The 21,738-nt window shown below is 41.6% G+C and overlaps 1 protein-coding gene across 21 annotated transcripts in view; it reads left to right on the top strand.

The window, feature by feature from the left end:
- Positions 1–21,738, top strand: part of PNPLA6 (patatin like domain 6, lysophospholipase) — a 142,445-nt gene that overhangs the window by 4,298 nt on the left and 116,409 nt on the right. For 17 of the 21 annotated variants that reach the window (XR_015732800.1, XR_015732799.1, XR_004594812.3 and 14 more), the window contains exon 2: positions 17,224–17,305. The exons of 1 other annotated variant lie outside the window; for it this stretch is intronic. Coding sequence is in view for 14 of the 20 variants with exons in the window: in XM_034437816.3 (XP_034293707.1) it covers positions 17,224–17,305 (82 nt within the window). In the remaining 6 variants the exon portion in view is untranslated. Of the gene's footprint in view, positions 1–17,223; positions 17,306–17,861; positions 17,984–21,738 lie in introns of those variants that run through there. 3 more of the 21 variants (XM_087888517.1, XM_087888514.1, XM_034437815.3) reach the window with 1 other exon arrangement.

Genomic DNA, 21,738 nt, shown 5'->3' with positions numbered 1-21,738 from the left:
ATACCTAGAAGTTTTAAAATGGCTATCTTCTTTACTGCACTTTTTTTTTCTGCCAAGAAATATTCCTTAGCAATTGTGTGCATTTGTAGATGGGGGCTGTATAATGCTTGGTGGCAGGAATTTCCTGGGTTGGATGACTCTGGAACTGAAATAGTATTAGTTTCCTCATATCATTTTTCTAGAAATAGTTGTTTTTGTCCTGATACACTTTGCTCCTACTGCACCTACTGCACCAGAAGTGATTTGTACTTAAAATACTTCTGGAAGTAGAATAGAACTAATTTGAAATGTTTTGCCCTCTGTTATCTAGTGCCAATGAGTAGAAATAGCAGAGAAATATATTTTGGCTAAATGTATATAGAGAAGCCTCTTAACTATGTGAGCTATTTAAACATAGAATAGAATTCCTTGAAGAGGTGAGTTCTTTTGTTGATTAAAGTACACTGAGGCTGGATAGCCATTTTGTGGTTATATACTGCATTCTAAATCTTGTGTGAAGTACAGAGGCTAGATTTAACAATCTTCTAGTTCTCCTCCAACTTTATAATACCAAACCACACCATGGCTTTTGAAAGAGGAACTATATATGGAACTTGAAGATGTTAAATTATATCACCTGATCTTATTAAAAGATACCAGATGTTTACTGTGACGTTATTGACGTTTTGAGTGCTTTTATTTCTTTGGTGAACTTTCTTCTTTAGGAGGATAGTACTACTCCCATGGAATACAGATTAAAGGAGAATAGGGAAGAGCATAGCTGGTGTTTTTCCCCGTACACTTGACTGTATCCTTTACATAGGCATTCATCCAAGACTGATAAAATTGGTTACTGCAGTCCCAGAGCTTCCTATTATTTGTACAACTGGCATTTTAGCTCTGTTGCTTTCCAAAACAGGCTTTCCATTACTAAGTAGATGTGGGCTGCTGGAAGGTTTCTTGAGTTAGCCCCATGGATAGGAAAATTTGTAATACTGGTAACCTTTGTAACATGCTGTTCTGTATTCTGCATCCTTTTAGCAACTTCAGAATCATTCATAATGCAGCTTGTTGATAGATCCTTGATGTATTCAAATAGCTTTGTCACTGTTTCTCTTCTTGATGAGAGATCTTCTGATTTTCTCCAGGATTCTGATATACTTCTTGAATAGAAAATATTTTAAGATTTGATTTTAACATTTTTGTTTTAACTAAGATGTAACTGTAAGCCTTATGGTAAGATTGGGTGGCCAATGGTACGATGGGTGGCTAACAGTATGAAGGGTGGCCACTGTATCTTATGGTAAAATGGATGACCAATAAATTTTATTTTATATATATATATATATATATATATATATGTCGCCAAGACACTTCCAATTTTACGTGGGAGAAGACCCGAATAACCAAAGACCTACATATATATATATATATATATATATATATATATATATATATATATACACATATACATATACATATACATATACATATACCTGTGTTTCCCCAAAAATAAGACTGGGTCTTATTTTCTTTTGGGCGCCAAAATAAGCAGAAGGGCTTATTTTTAGGTAGTGTCTTATTTTTTTCCCCAATGTATGGGAGGCCCACTTCCTCTGCTTGCTCGTGATGGGGCAGAAGGCCGCGCGGTGCACCAGTGCTGCCAGGAGGCAGGGGGGTCTGCCCCACGTGCCTCACATGGTTTACCTCAAGGGTCCGTAGCCAGTCCACCCAGGCCCCAACACCTGCCTCACCTCATGGTGGTGACTCCGGCAGCCCCATCCAGCAGGACCTCATGTGGCTGCTGACCCATTTCTGCTTACTTGCAGCCACAATGCAGCAGGAGGCCGAGTGATGGAGTGGTGCTGCAACCACGAGGCAGGGGGTGGGTGGAGCTGTCCCACACGCTCTGCACTGGCTTACCTCAGGGCCCCATCCTGCCTGACACCTGCCTCACCTCACAGCTGCAGCACCAACACACTGCTTTGCCTCCTGCTCCATTGTGGCCGGGAGCAAGCAGAACTGGACTGACAGCCATGTCGGTTCCTGCTGCACATGGCTGCTGGTGCTGCCGCCACGAACCAAGGCAGGTATCAGAATGTGGATGGTCTGGCTGTGGGGCCCTGAGGAAAGCCTGTGCAGGGCGCATGAGGCAGTTCCACCACCATCCTGCCTCACCTCGTGGCCATGGCACTGTGAGCAACCAGATAGAATGGGCGGGCAGCTGGCTGCACAGGCTCTTATGTAGGCAGCTCACCTTGTGGCTATAAAGCAGGCGGCAACCACGGTCTGCACTCTGCCTGGCCTGGAACTCCGGTGTTGCTTTCATTGCATGCAGCCAAAAGCAGAAACAGCAGAAGTCTTTCTTTCTCTCCCCCAAACTCCGCCAGAAATGAGTCTTTGTGAGACTCACCGCACCACCGTTGCCTCTTGGAGCAGGGCTCTGCAAGGCTTGTTGTGCCGTTGGATGCATGAACAGCAGCACCTCTTCAATCTTCCTCATACTGGCACAGCTTGTGTCCTGCTGCTCGCGGCTGCACCAGTATATCAAACCTCACGGCAGTGCTCTCCTTCGTGTGTGCAATGGCACAACAAGATTTGCAGAGTCCTGCTCCAAGAAGCGGAGGAGGAGGCGCGGTGAGTCTCACAAAGACTCATTTCTGGCGGAGTTTGGGAGAGAGAAAGAAAAACTGCTGCTGCTGCTTTCCTTGCATGCAGCCAAAAGTAGAAGCAGCAGAAGTCTTTCTTTCTCCCCCCCCCAATTCTGTCAGAAATGAGAAGCAAAACAAGGGTGGGCGGGCGTGGCCTGTGCGTGTGCTTATGCTCAGTTGTATGTTTCAAACCCACGTGGCTCTCCATTCTAGCCGCTAGCACTTTTCATGAATCGAAGTGAGAAGTCCGCAAGGTGCATGGGCCTCTCTGCCCTGGGCTAATCAGAAACGGTGGCTCTAAGGCCACTGTTTTGGTCACTTGGGCATTTGTAGTTGCAGCAACCCCCGGCTCTAGTCGTGCGGGCTCTTTTTATCACTCGGCTCACCAGCCTTGTGTACCCAGCCTTTCGTCTACTATCCCCCCTCTCCTCCGCTACTACTACTACCCTTCTTCCCCCCCTGGGGCTCCCTGCACACTCGGTTGGTGTCGGAGCCGCTGTTGGGCAATGCTATTCGTGTGCTACCGAAAGGTCGTGATCATGGGATACTGCTCGGTGGGGGGGGTGTCTGCTGGGCAGGCACCACATGGCAAGAGGTGCTGGGCAGCTGCTTCCTTGGGAGCGAGTTCCCAGAGAGCTGGGTGCAGGGCCAGGAGGACGCAGGCATGGAGTTGGTGGAAGTTTAGCAGGGAACAAAGTGAGTGCTGTGGAAAATGGAGGCAGGCAGGCACAGGCTTTGGACACACATCGAAGTGATGCCTGGGAGGAAAAAGAGTGGGGGTGAGGGGAAGGGCGGTGGGTTTGGGCCATTCCTTGAGCGCAGCAAGTCTGGAGGGCGACACGTGCAGGGGCTGTGGGGGGTCGCCCAGCAAAGAGGCAGGAGCAGGGTGGAAGTTTGCAGGCAAGGGGGATAGATGGATGGATGGATGGGAGGTGGGTGAGCTCCAAGAATGCCAGGGAGATTCCCACCTTTGGTTGCCCCAGTTGCTGGATGGTGGCGCGGCATGAAGAGCAACAGGTTTCACGTGTGAAGTCATGGAAGATGCCAGAAATGAGTTTTTGTGAGACTCGTCGCACTGCCGCCGCTGCCTCTTAGAGTAGGACTCTCTAAGGCTTGTTGTGCCATTGCACACACGAACAGCAGCATCGTTTCAAGGTTCGACATACCGGCGCCGCCTCGAGTGGCAAAATGCCATCCGGTACAATGAAGCTCTTGATGGTGCTGCCGTTCATGCGTGTAATGGCACAACAAGCCTTGCAGAGTCCTGCTCCAAGAGGCGGCGGCAGCATGACAAGTCTCACAAAGACTCATTTCTGGCGGAGTTTGGGGGACAGAAAAAAAGCCTTCTGCTGCTTTTGCTTTTGGCTGCACGCAAAGAAAGCAATACCAGAGCTTCAGGCCTGGTGGAGCGCAAACCGTGGTCGCCACCTGCTCCATAGCCACAAGGTGAGCTGCGAAACAGAGGGGCCCTCGGCTGCAACATTGCCTGGCGTTGTGGGCATGGCTGGGGCTAGCAAAAGTGTGCTGGAAATATCTCCAGGCACCCGGAGAGACAGAACTTCCGGCCCTCACTGGATCAGCTGATCCGCAGGCCGTGTTTAAGGGGCCCAGCAGCCATGAGGTGACTGGGGAAGGGACGGGCTGCCTCCTGTGCTTGCCACGCCCATCCCCTTCACTAGGGCTTATTTTTGGGGTAGGACGTATTTTACAGTGGTGAAATCTAAAATTTGTTACTACTGGTTCTGTGGGCGTGGCTTGGTGGGGAGGGGGTAATGTGACTGGGTGAGGGTGGCCAATTTTTTTTTTAACTTTTAAAACCATTTTTTCTACAACCTCTTCGGTGAAGAGGTTAAAAAAATGCTTTCAAAAGGCTCTGATGATCCCAGCTGAGTTGCCTGATCGGCAGAGACTTTTTTTCTTTTAAATGCCTCTGAGGATCCAAGCTGAGTTGCCTGATCGGCAGAGGCATTTTTTTTTTAAAAAAGGGTTTCTTTCTTTTAAAAGCCTTTGATGATCCCAGCTGAGCCGTGCAATCGTCAGAGGCTTTTTTTTTTTTACTTTTAAAAGCATTTTTTCGGCTGAAGAGGTTGTAGAAAAAATGCTTTTAAAAGTAAAAAAAAAAGCCTCTGATGATTGTGTGGCTCAGCTAGGCATGGGGGGGGGGTGAGGCAGGGATTTTTGCTACCGGTTCTCCGAACCACCCACCTCCATCGCTACCAGATCGGGCGATCCAATCCAAACCGGGAGCATTTCACCCCTGGTATATTAGTCCCACCGCAAAAAAATTGAGCTAAGCCTTACTTTTTGAATAGGTCATATTTTCGGGGAAACATGGTACATATGCATATGCATATACATATACAATTATATATCTATATATCTATATATCTGCCACCCATCGTACCATTGGCCACCCATAGTTTATATATATATAACATATATCCGTGATGATGAACCTATGGCACGCGTGCCCGAAGTGGCACACGGAGTCATGTGTCTCCTGGCACGCATGGCGTCGCCCATTCCCCTTCTGGGTTTCTGGCATTCATGCGCGTGTGATAATCAGCTGGCCTTTGTGCGTGCGGCAGTGCTGAAAACTGGAAGAGCAAGTCTTCCATTTTCCGGCGTGAGCATACACGCCGGCCAGCTGATCGGCGCATGTGTATGCGCGGCAGTAACTGGAAGACTTTCTTGCCGGAAACCAGAAGTACTTTATCTGATGCGCACATGCCTCCTGGGCAACTCCTCTTCCTGGTCGCAGCCCTGATGAGCGCGCGTGATGTGCTCCCTTTTCAGCACTCGGCCATCACTGCCATATGTGTGTGTGTGTGTGAATCCTAATCCCAGATCAGAAAAATGACTGGGAAAATTTGCCTCAAGTGTATGTGGAAGAGATTAGTATTCAACTTTAGTATTCCAAATTACCAAAAGAAAAATATTTAATGGAAAGAAAAATTCATAGGTGCATTACAGTTACATAAGATGTATTACATATAACATTCCCTTTAATCTAATTTAATTGAAAGATATATGGTCTATAAATTTTATAAAATAATTTATATTTAATAAATAATAATAATAACTTGGAGTTTTTATTTGCTTTCTAGAAATTTAGAAATGAGACTAAAGACTTTACAAATCAGCCATTTGATCTGGTTATAGGATATTTCTTATATTTTTGGTTAACTTATTGAAGTCTAAGGCGTTTTTTTTTAAATCAGTTAATTTTAATAGTTCTCTAATATTTTTTTATATGTAACCAGGATTTGCATAGCTACACTCTCTTTTGTCTTCCCTTTTTTACCCACTCACCCCAACTTTCATCCCAATTTAAAATTTACAATAGTTTAGTCACTCTGCTGCACTGCATCTGATGAAGTGAGCCATAGTTCACAAAAGCTCTTACGCCTTTTGATACAGATACAGATTAACAGAGTTGGAAGGGACCTTGTAGGTCATCTTTTAATAAAAAATAGTCTGAAAAGGTGCTATCAGAGTGCTTCAGAAATTCCTATTTGTTTTCTCCTTCTTCAGGCCAGGGCAGCTACTCTCTGGGGTAATAAACAGCTTCTGTTTATCTTCTTTGTGCACTATAGCCTAAGGAGGTGGTTTCTTAAGAATAGGACAGATGTACAAACTCAGAGAGTGAAGCAATTGTTTCAGCTTTGGGCAGCAGTAGCTCAAGTTCCTGATATTGTACAACTTGCAGGAAGGATAGTTTTGTTTTTGCAGTTAAGCACTCTGTCGAAGCCACTGTGGTTCAGGAAAAAACAAAAACAAATGTGTGCCACAAATGTTCATCCCTTGAACAAAACTGCTATGGGGCATATTCTTTGAAGGCTAAATTGTTTTCAAGGGAAGGGCGTGAGCAGTTTTATTTGTTGGCTGACAGCTTTGTGCAGTACTAATTATCCAATGTTTACCTAGATTTAGGTAAGTACTTTTTTGCAAGACAGTGTGTCTTTCTACATGTGTGCTATATTTCCAGATTAGAGACCCAATAATAGAACAGGAGCCCATGTCCGGGCTAGATCTCCATCTGGGATCAGATATTTCTGATTGTGCAGTTGTGGCTGTCTAAGCTTATCTTTTTACAGCACTGTCCCTGACTATCACTATCATTCCCACTAATGTGTAGACTGAGTTTGTCTATAATTTTCATTGGATATGAATTATATAGTTTCCTATATTGTATATTGATTTATTTAATAATGTGAGAAATTGCTTGTGTGTGTGGGTTTTTTTTAAAAAAAACTTTGAAAGTCCTTATCATAAAGCTAAATTTACTCAAATCTAGTTTCTATTTCCCTAATAATGTACCATTTTTGTAGAAATGCCACTCTGGATAAAAGTTTAATACAGATATTATAAGGTATTGCCATTATTTATGTCAATTATTCAGTTGTATGCTTGTAGATTAGACATTGTAAGAAGAGGACAGAGCTTGCTTTTAGTTTTCCAGAAGTACAGGTAGTCCTCAACCTACAACAGTTTGTTTAGTGATCATTCAGAGTTAGAACAGCAGTGAAAAATGTGACTTATGACCATTTTTCAAAGTTACAACCTTTGTAACATCCCTATGATTATATGATCAAAATTCGGATGCTTGGCAACTGGTTCATATTTATGACCGGTGTTTGAGGTCAAGGTTTGTCAAGGTTATGTGATCACCTTTTGTGACCTTCTGACAAGCAAAGTCAATGGGGAAGCCAGATTCACTTAACAATTGGATTACTAATTTAACAAATGATTCACTTAACAACTGTGGCAAGAAAGGTCACACAATGGGGCAAAACTCACTTAACAAATATCTCACTTAACAACAGAATTTTTGGGCTCAATTATGGTCGTAAATTGAGGACTACCTGCATAAGGGATGGATTAAAACTAGCAATTTGGTTGATTATCCTTACTTTGCTTATAAAATATGACCATGAATAACATAAGTTTTCTGCAGTAGGAGTTTCATAATGAGGATAGTGATTTCATCCATCTTGCCTATCATCTAAACAATCACCATTTACATGAGTCAAGTCCTGTGATGGTGAACCTATGGCACGTGTGCTACAGGTGGCACATGTAGCCATATCGGTGGGCACGTGAGTTCAGTTCTGGTGCATGTGCACACTGGCCAGCTGATTTTTGGGCCTTCTGGGCCCATCGGAAGTAGGGAAACAGGCTGTTTCCTGCCTCCGGAGGGCCTCGGGAGGTGGTGGGAAAGGCCTGTTTTTCTCTCCCCTCAGGCTCCAGAGCCTTTCTAGGAGTTTGGGGAGGGCAAAAAGGGCCTTCCCCACCCCCACTCCCCAGAGGCCCTCTGGAGGCCGAAAATGGCCCATTTGCCAACTTCCGGTCCCACCATACTTTCTTGAACAACCTACATACTACGTGGAATTTGACAACTGAAAAACATAAATGGATTCTGCCTGCCCTTACTATAGCTAAAAGACTCATATTGCAACTTTGAAAAGAATAAATGGATGACCGGAAAGAAAAGAATTAAGAGGGGAAAAGTTAAAAATGTCAAAGCACAGACAATTGGATGGCTAAATTGGGTAGGTGTTATTTTGGAAAGGCATTTCACAATGCTGGATCTATCTACTTTAATAATTCACTTTGCTTTTATAAATCAAATTAAAATTGGATGAAATACCTGTTAGAACTGAGACAATGCTGAAGCCTAAACTGTGAGCGCCATCTACTGATGAATGAAAATATATCATACTCTATAACACTGGGAAAATTTTTGATAAGAAAAATAACATTTATTTGGAGAACTGGCGATACTTACTATTCTATACTTATCTACCTTATGATTATGGGAGGTTCAATTGTGAGAACAAGGAAGATACATAAGTAAAGCAATTTTTGAATGCTAAGATATATGACTAAACTTATAGAGGGGATATAAGAAGATATTTGGAGAGCTTCCTGGGCTACCTGAACATCTGATTGAATAATCCTGGGATATAAAAGAACTGTGACTATTGTATTCTTCAAGGAGCAACATTAGGCCTGACTGGTTGTTGGATTATTGAGTAAAAGTAGACTTTATTAAAATAAGATGAGATGTTCCATATGGGGGAAATGAGTGGAAGTTCAAAAGAAATATTGTTGATGTTCCAAAGCATTAAGGACACTATGACAAAGAACTTTAGGGAGATAAACAATTTAGTGCAAAGCATAGATGGGAAAATAGAAAATATTTTACAAGGGACAATGAATAAAGATCAAGATGTCCAGGAAAGGGGGGAGACAATGTAAAGAATGGAGGAAAAGACAGAACAGACAAATCAGCAAACAAAACAAGAAGAGAAGAAAGAGAAGAAAATAAGGATTATAATGATTAATGAAACAAATCAGGGAAAAATATTTTAAGAGATTTAAAAATGGAATGGGAAGATACCATTGAAAAAGAGATAGGGGTTTGAGCAGACATTCTGGAGGCTTGGCAGCATAAGAGGATAGAGATGGGAGGAGTACTCAGACTAAATAGTAAAAATGTAGATGTAGATAGAGACAAAGATCCAAGAACAGAGTATGGGAGGCATGCCAAAAAATAAATAAGAATTGAAATATTAAAACGGGCAAGGGATGATGGATAGAAAGGAAATGTCCCCCCCCCCTTTTTAATATAATAGGGACCAGTTTAAAAGTTAGTATAGAAGTAGAAATAAGGATATACATTTTTAAATAATAGAATAAAGCAATAAAAGCAATAATTAGATGAAAGATTAGAGATTGAAAGATGTATTTAATATGTATGTTTAAATAATATGGTGATTGTTGTCAGGATCGAGTAATGGGATTATATTATAATACAATATGTGTATTACAGTAGGATTAGTAAAGATGGCCTGACTAAATAGAATAATCTAAATAACTAAGATTACAGGTTGAAAGATGGTATTATTATGCATGCTTAAATAATAATTGGCACTAGAATGGTACATTGAAATACTGAATAATTAAATAATGAAGGACTATATCTTAATACAAATATGAGTATTAATACTAGGAGTATATAAACTTAATGTAACAAATATTATTGATATTAGTATTGTCATTTGTATCAAAATGAATGATACCCAGATGCTGTTCATGTACTGATGTTGGTGTATATATAAAAATAAAATAAAAAACATATAACAAAAATTTTTTTTGAAGCGCTGAACAACCTTAATAAATAGTATGTTACTTTTCTGTTCTTTTTGTAAATCACTTTAAATGTAATATATACTGAATTCAAAATAACTGTCAGGTGTGCCATCTTCGGCGTGGTGCCTTGCTGGCATCCTGCCATCAAAGTCTAGGAGGGAGGAGGGGGACATGGCAGGGGGGAAAATGGCAATCAACATGTGTGTGTATGTGATGTGAAATTAGGAGGGGGGAATGACAGATTGACAAAGAGCAGGAGAGCTTGGAACCAGTTTGTGCCAGCACCCAAGGCCATGCGCCCTAAGAAAGAATGTGAACATCTCAGTGTTCTCAAAATACCTAGGCAGACTCTTATTAGCTGACAGCAGACTGGTCATGGAGGGAGGGCTGGAATGTGTGGAAACTTTCTGTATCTTTTGAGCATGGGAAATTTAGAGCCTGATTCTACTGAAACCAACATCTTTTAGCAAAAAAACCTATCACTTCAACCAAATGGAGTCGAGGATCTTTCTTTCCTAAGAGATCGGACTGGGGCAGGTCTGACATTAACTGTAACTACAGATTCATCTGACTTTTATGTTTACTTCATTTGGATTCATTGCCTTCATGGGAGCTTTGGATTAATTAATATAAATTTTCTTACATTTTGACTTCCGGTTGGTGATTTGCAGCGATAGGGTGTTGAGTGAGTGCTCGCTGCTCCTCAACACCTCTTATCACCGCGTTTTGGGGATCCCTTTGGGGGCGTGGGGCCCGGAGAGTCCTGTGGACAAAAGAGGAAGCCAGGCAAGTGGGAAAGTGGGGTGCGACCACTTCCCGCTAGATCGGGCGGCTCTGTCGATCCAACGCGGTGAGCCGGCCATTGATGGCGGGCCTGAAGCTGCAACAGCCAGCAAAAGACGGGAAGCTAAGAAGGAGATCGGAGGTGCTGTGTCAGATTTAAAGCCTTTTTCCCATACCCTGGAGTGATTGAGTGTTGAAAGAGGAGGTCGGTGGAGTCGGGAGAGGAGTGCTTGGCTCGGTGTGAGGCGGCGACGGAGAGGGTAGAGCAGATCGCAACCACGGAGACCCGAGAAGCCGGCGAGCTGACGAGAGATACAGAGGGAGTAGATTGCCTTTACAAAGAGCTCCGGATGGGGCGGTGAGAGGGAAAAGAAAAGAAAAGACTATCGGTGTGGCTGGCGTTGTGTTTCGCGAACGAGGTGGAAAGGAAGCAGGAGAAATTTGTGATTTGTTTTTTGAGAGCTTCAGCGAAACAGGAAGTGCGCCCATTGAACGGAAAGAGTGAAACAGCAGAGGACGAACAAGAAGATGCTCTAGCAGGGAGATTTATTATCGAGAAGTGCTGGAGCCCAGTAGAGCGGCGAGGTGAAAACCTACAACTTCGTAAACACTATATAACAACATATATACACTTATATTTATTCTCCCTTCTCCTCTTTTGGAGCATCTGTGATTCTAACACTTGAACTTTGATTTTTAAAATTATTTTTATAACTACTATTAACTAGACTTGTTGATTGTTAAGAATATAGAATATAGAAATATAAAAATCAAGTATTGATTATATCCAATAGCCATTAGACATATTTATAATTAAGAACTTAGATTTGTATTTAATGAATTAACCTATTATATCATATATTATACCTATACATATCTATCTAGTCATATTTATCAATTTATCTAATCTAGAATATTTATCTTTACGGGTAGCACTTAGTAATTTATTTATATTAATATTTTATATTAAGGTTTGAATCTAGATATATAAAAACTATAGAGAGAACTTATTAACTTATTAATTCATCGTTATTAATACTTATATTAAGGTTGAACTTAACTATATAAGAATTATATAGGTAGTGATTGTTGCTTGTTGGAAACGTTGAACTATCCTATTTTAGTAATTTAGAAATTAAGCATTAACTGAAATTTATTAAGAGCGTATTGGGAATTAATAAAGGAGCTTAATAAGGATTTAAGATAGCACCCCGGAGCAAAACGTGGCAAGTGCCATTGGATGACTATTTGGAGAAAGATAGAGGATATAATAAGAGACCAAAAATCGCTTTTGAAAGAAATGGCAAGTTTGACATCAACAATTGCAAAAACCGGTAAAAAAGCACCATCTGTCCCCACCTTAGCAATGTCATCCCCAGCCACCCAGAAATCAGTAGAAGGTCTCCAGAAAACAGACAAACCCCCAGTAACCCCAACGCTGCAAACGGTACAATCGTCTCTGCTATCAATACAAGAAACCATGCTTGCGATGCAAGAGAAACTTTTGAACAGTCATTCTGAATTAAAATCAGACATACATGCACTTGATTCTAAAATGAATGAGATTCAAACTGCTATTGCCAGCAATGAGAATAGAATTCAAAAAGCAGAACAAAGGATTGAAAAAAACGAGAAGAAATTGGATATAGTTGATCAAACTTTGTTGGCGCAGAACAAAGAAACAGAAGACGCCCTGATACAACTCGAGATGGATAAGGCCTCGTTTTACCTTCGATTCCAAAACATACTGGAAGATAAAGAAGAGGACCTAGGAGATAAGATGGCTGAGTTGATCGCAGAGACCCTCCAACAAGACAAGCAGGAAATAATTCGAGAGATTGACGAGGTGTACAGAGTCCAAACAAATTACGTGAGAAGAAACAGGCTCCCTAGAGAGGTTCATGTTCACTTCGCTAGAAAAAAAGTGAGAGACATTCTGTATAATATAGCCCTGTATAGAGGAAAAAATTATCTATGGGGGAAAAGAAGTGAATATCTTAAAACAAATTCCAAGGAGAGTGAGGGAAAGGAGGAAAAACTACAGATTTCTGACAAATCAATTAAATAGGAGAAGCATAATATTTAGGTGGCTCTTGCCAGAAGGAATGTTAATATCATGGCAAGGGAGGAAAATTAAAATCGACTGTTTAAGTGATGCCCAAGACTTCCTAGATCAATTAAGGGGAGGAGAAGAGGAACAAACTAGTAAGGAGGAAATTGAAATAGCGAATACGGAAGAAGAGACATCTCAAGAACAAAGCACAAGGGAAGACATAGAAGAGGAGAAGAAGAAGGAAGATACAGAAGAAAAAGGGAAAAAAACTAGACCAGTAAGAGCAGTAACCTTAAAGGTAAATAAGAACTAGAGATCAGAGACCAACCACAGGAATGAACGATACAAAGATCATATCGTTAAACGTGAATGGCTTAAATGACTATAAAAAAAGAAAGATAATATTGTCGAAATTGGTGAAACAGAATCCTGATATAATCTGTATTCAGGAGGTCCATATAAAAAAAGATGAAGCCAACTATCTAAATTATACTAAATTTGGTAAAGTATTTCTTTCATTAGCTGAGAAAAGAAAAAGGGGGGTTGCTATTTATGTCAAGAAAGGAATAGAGGCAGAATGTAAATATAAAGATGAAAAAGGGAGAATACTTATAGTAGAAATAACGAGAGGTAATTCTAAGTTGTTATTGGTAGGGGTGTATGCCCCGAACAAAAAACAAGGGAAATTTTATCGGAAACTGCATCAACAGCTGACAAAATGGGCTCATAACGAAATATGCATGCTAGGGGACTTTAATGGAATTGTTGACCCAAACAAAGATTACAAATGTAATTAAAAAGAATAAAAGAGCTCCCTTACCAAAGACCTTCTTTGACTTGGTGGATGAGATAAATCTAATAGATATGTGGCGTACTCTATACCCCCAGGATAGACAATTTACTTTTTACTCAATGCCACAGAACTCTTGGTCTAGAATAGATATGGTCTGGGCTACCAGAAAACTGGGCCTAGAAATTAAAAAGGTTAATATGTGCACAAATGCCTGGGCAGACCATAAGTTTCTTGAAATTAGCTGGCACCACGATACCAAGAGAAAACAACAGAGATGGAGCTTAAGGACCAATCTACTAAATGATAAACAGTTTACACTGAAACTGAATGAAGAAGTCAAACGCTTCTTCATAGAAAACGGGAACTAAGAGACAGCCAAAGAAATTGTGTGGGACACCATGAAGGCTTATGTGAGAGGGGTAGCCATCTCATATACTGCCTTCCAAAACAAAGAAAAAAGAAAGATCAGGGAAGAGCTTACCAAAAAGCTATTACAAGCTGAAGATGAACTCCAGCAATGCCCGGGAGATGAGGCGATTAAACAACAGTGGTCGATGGCGAGACATAGATTGAATTTATTGGACCAGGAGGAGATGGCACAAAAAATAAAAAGATCCAAACATTATTGTTTTGAGAATGCTAATAAGTTGGGGAGATGGCTGGCGTATAAATTAAAAAAAGAGAAGGAAAAAAAATCAAATACTAGTACTAGAAGACTCTCAGGGTAACCTTCTGACGAAGGAAGAAGATAAATTAGAAAACATAAAAAAATTTTACGAATGCCTATACAAAAATGAAGGAATTGAGTCAAACAAGGTAGAACAGTATTTGTTGGAAGCTAGCTTACCTCTAATCTCTGAAGAAGAAAAGGAAATGTTGAACGAAAAGATCACTATAGAGGAATTAAAAACTGCCCTCTCTAAAATAAAGAAGAACAAAACCCCAGGCCCAGATGGTCTCCCTGGGGAAATATATCAAAAATTTGATGAAGTCCTGAAACTAGAATTACTAGAAATATTTAATGAGGCCCTAGCTGGTATAACAATTCCAGATTCTTGGAGGGAAGCGTATTTGACGCTCATTCTGAAAGAAGGTGCCGACCCGAAGCAGATATCAAATTATAGACCCATCTCATTGCTGAATGCAGATTACAAACTGTTCATGAACATAATTGCGGAGAGGCTTAAAAATTTTTTAAATCGGTGGATCCATAAAGATCAAAACGGTTTTCTTCCAGGGAGACAGATCAGAGACAACTTGAGAATTGTTTTGAACACCATAGAATTCTATGAACAACACCCTGAAAAACAGCTGGCCCTAATGTTCGTCGATGCCCAAAAGGCATTCGACAATTTGAATTGGACTTTCATGATTAATCAAATTGACTTAATGGGATTTGGGACCAACTTTAGGAAGATGATCGAGAATATCTACCAAAATCAGAGGGCAAACATATTAGTGAATGGAGACAGAACTCAGGTATTTCAGATCCAAAAAGGAGTGAGGCAGGGTTGCCCCCTATCCCCCCTACTTTATATTTTGGCGTTAGAGGTGCTACTTAGAAAGATCAGAGCTAATAAAGAAATTAAAGGATTAAAGATCAGGAAGGAAACATTCAAAACCCAAGCCTTCGCAGACGATGTAGCCCTCATAATAGAAGATCCAATAGAAACCGATTTAAAATTAATGCAGGAAATACAGGATTATGGAGAAGTGGCGGGCCTCAAACTCAATAGGAATAAAACTAAAATAATAGTGAAAAACATGACAGATCCACAAAAGAAGGAATTGGAAGACTTATTAGGCCTCCAGGCAGTTAAGAAAATAAAATATTTGGGAATATGGATTACTGCGAGATTCTCCTCACTAAAAGATGATAACTATATCCCCCTACTGCAGAATATATATCAAGACCTTGAAAGATGGAAAAGGCTAAAATTGTCCCTGATTGGTAAAATAGCAGCGATTAAAATGAACATCTTACCTAAAATTCTGTTCCTTTTTCAAAACATCCCGATATCCCTAGATAAAAAATTCTTTCTGGACTTGAACAAACATATTAGAAATTTTCTATGGGAGGGTAAGAAATCGAGGATTTCTTTTAAGATACTCCAAGGGAAAAGAAATCTGGGAGGATTCGGGCTCCCTGATTGGGAAATATATCAAAAGGCGGCAAAAATAATCTGGATCAAGGAGTGGATCAAGCTACAAGATAGGAGAATCTTGACATTAGAAGGACACGATCTTCTAGAAGGATGGCATGCTCACCTGTGGGATACAAAGAACAAGAAAAAATCCTACTTTCATAAACACAAAATTAGGGAGACTCTTATTCGCACGTGGGAGGAAATTAGACAGAGAATCTATACTAAGATACCCAACTGGCTTTCTATTATGGAAGCGTTGGCGGCCCCAAACAGGAGAGATGATTATAAATTGGGCACATATAAGGATATTCTTGATGAAGAAGGGAAGCTTAAACCTTTGGATTTATTGAGGGACCAGGGATTCAACTTGGATTGGTGGAACTATCTTCAGTTTAATTCAAGATTCCAAAAAGATAGAGACAAATTTGGTATAGAAGCTAAATACGGAAATTTTGATAAAATTATTTGGGGAATAGACAAGAAAATGCTAACGAAAATTTATAACTTCCTATTAGATGAGGATAGAGCAGAGACCATAGCAAAAAATCAGCTAAATATTTGGGAAAAAAACCTGGGATATAGACTAAATTTTAACGACTGGGAGATGGCCTGGAATAGGAACTATAAAATAACAAAATCGGCAACATTTAGAGAAAATCATTATAAAATGTTACACAGGTGGTACCTAGCCCCGGCTAGGTTAGCGAAAATATTTCCAAATCTCTCAGCCACATGTTGGAAATGTGGAAAAACGGTCGGCACCTTCTATCATCTATGGTGGACCTGTCCTGAGACCAAAAAGTTTTGGTCAAAAATTCGACACTGGCTGTGTGAAATAACGGGACAGGAGATAGTCCTAGCCCCAGAATTCTTCCTCCTGGGTATGACTGAAGATGGCCTTAATAACAACAAAACGCAACTCATAATCCAGATTACAACCGCGGCTAGACTAGCCTTTGCGAAATACTGCAAAAATAAATCTACACCCTCAGAAGAAATATTAATAAACAAAATCCTAGAGTGCGCAGAAATGGCAAAATTGACGAGTGAGTTAAATAATGAGGAGAAATCTAAATATGATGAAGTATGGGGAAATTGGTATAATTGGTTGAAGAACAAAATAAAAATATGACTTTAGGACATGACCTGTTATGCACTTGAATTTGAGTTATATTGCATAGAATATCCTATAGCTAAGGATGAAGTTTATTTAATGTATGATTCACCAAATTGTATAAACACTGTACCTCTGATGAGATAGAGATTGTATATATTTTCTTTTTATTCTGGAAAAATTCAATAAAGTATTTAAAAAAAATTTTTTTTTCTTACATTTTTCTCGGATTTATTTCCATATATTTACTGTTTTTTCCCTGTTATCTACTTCCTGAAGTTAATAATTTATATTGACAAATATTTCAAATCTGTTTCTGAAATCTATTTCTGTGGCTCTTTTCACAGCATATTAGAGCATTAAAAAATCCTTAGAGATAGTCCATATTTAACAACTGCAGCAAACTTATACCCGGTATTTTTATTGTATAGACAAACTTTTTTTTCTTCAATTCAATCTTGTCCAGTTCTCAGAGACTGCCTGAACTTGATCACTGGAAGTAAGTATATATAATCCTGGAGCTATTTGCATTTTTCTCTTGCCTGCAGGGTCCTTCATGGACTAGGCTTGGAAGAAAAGTTGATAGCCATCATGGGGCAAAGTGAATCGGAGCCACAGAAGGAAGAAGAGGTATAACCACCATTCTTTTCACTAATGGATAGCTGCTCATCTATTTCCTCCTGCTCGTCCTCTCTTTCTCTCTTCCTTTTGCTCAGTAGACTTTCTCAAGTGGAGAACCCAATAGTACTGTATAAATGCCTTTCATCATTCCCTGCTTAGTAAATAGTGCATACTTAGCTGTCCATCATGCATCTTTTTTTGTGCCATGTAGAGACCACTTTGCTTTTAAGCATGAGTTTGCATGCTTAAGTTTCCAAAAATCAGCTTGTTGGCTTACCTCTTTGTATTGCATTGACACTTAATGCAATATGGTCAATGAAACATTTAGTGCATGAATAGAACATAGTATCTAGTACATCCTGTTCATCTCCATCCTTGTGCCCTTTAAATAATTACAATAATTGGCAAACCACATGTCCAAGGGCTACGCCGTTTGGATTGATGGTGTTTATAGTCCAGTATATACAAAAAATCTAGGATGGAGAAAGTCACCTTGATATTAACTACATCATGAAGCATGCTAATCTGTTTTGCTTCTTCTTTTCCCATTCTTTGTTTCTGAAAGCTGTGGCCCTGCTTCCTCCCTCAAGGCCTGCTCCATTCTCTCCACTACAGGATGCAATGGTTATGACGGTTGTGCTTTCCAACTTCAAGCTCTTTGTGGAGGATCAGCTCTAGAACAGCATGGTGAGGGGGAGGTGGGGGAGAAAGCTTTCAGTGGCCCAAGCTCAATTCAGCATGCAATGGTTGCTGCCATCTATGGAATAAAATGACTTTGAATACAAAAATGCAAGGTTTTCATATCCAGTATGTGAATTTCAGCTCAGGGTGCCACTAATCACAGCCCTTAAGATGCCTGGCTATCCAGTGTGGGTGGAAGGAAGCAGGATTGAGGATGGCATGATTTTCTGCCACTGCCAAGACTTGGAAACAAACACACTAAAGCAGATGGGTTGACATGGGCTATATAATAAAATAATTTCCCCGTGTTGGGTTTTAAAGCCAACACAATGGAACGATAGACATGAGCTTCTACTTGATGTGGGCTACTCTTTTGTTTCTCCAGGACATGTGGATTTTGAAAGCAATGATCTCAAAGGCAAGAAATTCCAATCTACAAAAAAAAAGGAGGGTGGGGGGAGTGTATCCAGGAAATTACAGATAAATCAGCTTGACATCAATGCCTGGGAAGATCCTGGAAAAATAGTCAAGCAGCACATTTGTGAGCGCCTACAAACAAACAAAACAATTAATAGAAGCTGGCATGGCTGTGTCAAAAACAATGCCAGAGAAACCTCATTGCCTTCTTTGACAAAGTGACTAAATGGTTAAGGGAAATGCTGTGGACATACCATGTTTCCCTGAAAATAGGACATGTCCCGAAAATAAGATGAAGCCTAATTTGTGGGGTGGGCCTAAATATACACCCTCACCTGGAAATAAGCCCCCCTCTCACACACGCACACACAGGTCCCTCACCCCCCAACCCTCCCAAGGCAGCCACAGCCCTGCGAACTCCTGCATCCCTGTCCCCTTTCACCACCCGCGGCACTGACCATAGATCTCGAGCGCCTGCTCCTGTGCCATGGTGGAAGCCCGCCGGCTCTCACCCCCATGCCTGAGCACCGCGTCCACATAGTCCGTGCTATGAGCGCCCACCACAGCAACCCCAGTGCAAGCATCATCGCCCCGGGGCTTCCTTGGAAGGGCGGCCACCAGTGGCAGAGAGGCTTCCATGCATGGTGGGCAGTCGCAGAGGCATGGCACGTCCTGCAGCTGGGCACGGGTCTCGGTAGGGATGGCTGAGGTGCTGCAGGTTTGCTGCTGTTGCCACTGCCACCTACAGAGGCCTGGCAGCCCCCTGCAGCCAAGCTCAGCCATGGGAAATGAGTGTTGGCCATGGCTGGGCCGGCTGAGCTGTGTCTGTCGGGGCTGCCTTCAGCTTGGCTGCCCGGCGTCTCGCTGCCAGGTGCCTGGAAAGAGTAAACGACCTGCAATCGGAGAGGGGGGGGGAAGGGGAGGCCTCCAGCGACCGTCACCATAGAGTGGGAAGCACACTTCCAGAGCAGCTGCTGCCCTGGCTGGGGTTTGGAAACCGCAGAGGCAGAGTTTGAGGGAGAGAAAGAAAGATTGCTGCTGCTTCTGCTGCTTTCCTTGCATGCAGCCAAAAGCAGAAGCAGCAGAAGTCTTTCTCTCCCCCAAACTCTGCTCTGCGCCTTCCAAACCCCAGCCAGGGCAGCAGCCGCTCTGGGAATGTGCTTCCCACTCTATGGTAATGGCTGGAGCTGGACCCTGCAGGGAGAGCCGACCCAGATCGTGGCTTCCACACAGGTGCTGGTGATGGGCTGCAGTGGCATTCGCTACGAGCTCCTCAAGGATCTGGTGCTCACCAGCTTCGCCCACATAAACATGGTGAGGCCTGGGAGGTGTGCGAGCAGGGGTTGGGGACAGACACTCACGTGGCTTGATGCCTTCGGGCTGCTCGCGTTCTTTTTTTTTAATTATTTTTTTAAAAAATTTTTTTAAGGCCACTCGCATTCTACACACATCCTGTGGGAGGCTTGATGGCACGCGAAGGGAGCCTCTCTGCTGGATTCCCGGCTGCGAGTGCGCAGGCCTCCTGGGGCCTCCTGCACCCCCGAAATAATAAGACCCCCCCAATAATAAGGCCAAGCCCTTATTTCAGGATTCAAAAGAAAATAAGACCTTGTCTTATTTTCGGGGAAACGCGGTAGTTTAGTTAGACTTCAATAAGGCATTTGGCAAAATTGACCTCAACCTACTTCTTGGTAAGATACAACAATGTGGGATAGACAATACCACCACTAGATGGATTTGGTATTGGCTGACCAACCACACTTAATGGGTAGTCCTCAGTGGAACTACATCTACATGGAGGAAAGCATGCAGTGCAGTACCTCAAGGTTCTGTCTTCATAAATAATCTAGATAAGGGGATAGAAAGGAGATTCATCAAATTTGCAGATGATAACTAAACTGGGGGGAATAGCTAACATTTCAGATGATAGATTCATGATTCCGGAGGACCTTGACACTTGACAGACTTGAACACTGGGATCTATCCAGCAAAATGCAATTCCGTGGTGAGAAAAGTAAGGTCCCACGGATAGGCAACAAAAACCAAATGCACAGATATACAGTAAAATAAAGTAAAATAAATAAATGAAGAAGAATAGCCTATCCTAGGGAAACAAGAACACCCTGCTCAAGCAGGAAATCATATACCCTTTCAGATAAATGGCTGTCCAGTCTCTTAAAAGCCTCCAGTGAGGGAGCATCCACAATTTCATTCTACTGGTTAATTGTTCTCACTGTTAGGAAATTTCTCCTTAGTTCTAGATCAGGGGTGTCAAATTCGATTTCATTGAGGGCTGCATCAGACTTGTGTTTGATTTAGGAGGGCCGGTGTGTGTGTGTGTGGCCAGGGATGTGTGTGATCATGGTGAGCATGGCCATGGTGGGCGTGGCCATGGTGGGTGTTTGACACAGGCTCAACATGCATTTTTTCCCTTCTCTTTTTTCTTTCCACAGTTCTTTACTAGAACCATTTTCCTATCTCTTCTACCAGATATTACTGGCAAACATTTATTACTTATTATTCATACTCCACTAAACTTTTTATTTCTAAATTTATACCCCATTGTTTAATAGTAAATTGCTTTTCCAGGCAGAAAAGCTAATTATACTATTGTATTTTTATTATTCAACTAATAATAAAAATACAATAGCATAAATAACATGATAATACAAGATCTAACAGCAGAGGTAAATTTCCAGGATAGTAAATAGAAATGGCTGTCAATTATAGATAGTTGATTGTAGATTAAATGGACCTACAGTATGTAAAATCCAGCATTAAACTGTAGTATTAACATAGGATGTTGCTTGTTTTCTATCCAGATCAGGCACTTATTGAGGCCACATACTGTAATTGTAATCCAGTCCAATCCAGTCTTCCTGCAACACTCTACCAGCCAAAAATGGGCTGCACGGAGGCTCCGTGAGGCCACCGCACAACCTGCTTTTAACCTTCATGGCCTCCAGCAGCACTCTACCGCCCAAAAACTCGCCACGCAGGACCTCCGTGTGACCCGATTTTGGCCAGCAGAGTGCTGCAGGAGACTAGGGAGGCCAAAAACGGGCCGCAGGGGGCATCCTTTGATATTTTCAGGCTGGCCCTGTGGGCCAGATTTAAATACCCCACAGATCCTGCCTGCGGGCCTTGAGTTTGACACCCCTGTTATAGGTGGTTAGATTCCATCCATTTTTTCTTGTCTTGCCTTTTGGTGTTTTGGAAAATAGGTTGACCACCTCTTTTTTATGGCAGCCCCTCAGATATTGGAATACTGCTATCATGTCATCCCTAGTTCTTCTTTTAATTTCACTAGACATCCCCAATTCCTGCAACTGTTCTTCATATGT

The sequence above is a fragment of the Pantherophis guttatus genome, chromosome 2 (assembly GCF_059756535.1).
Source record: "Pantherophis guttatus breed Tessera chromosome 2, ASM5975653v1, whole genome shotgun sequence".
NCBI classification, from domain to species: Eukaryota; Metazoa; Chordata; class Lepidosauria; order Squamata; family Colubridae; genus Pantherophis; species Pantherophis guttatus.
The sequence above is the reverse complement of the archived record's forward strand: the minus strand, read 5'-3'. Positions and strand labels throughout refer to the sequence as shown.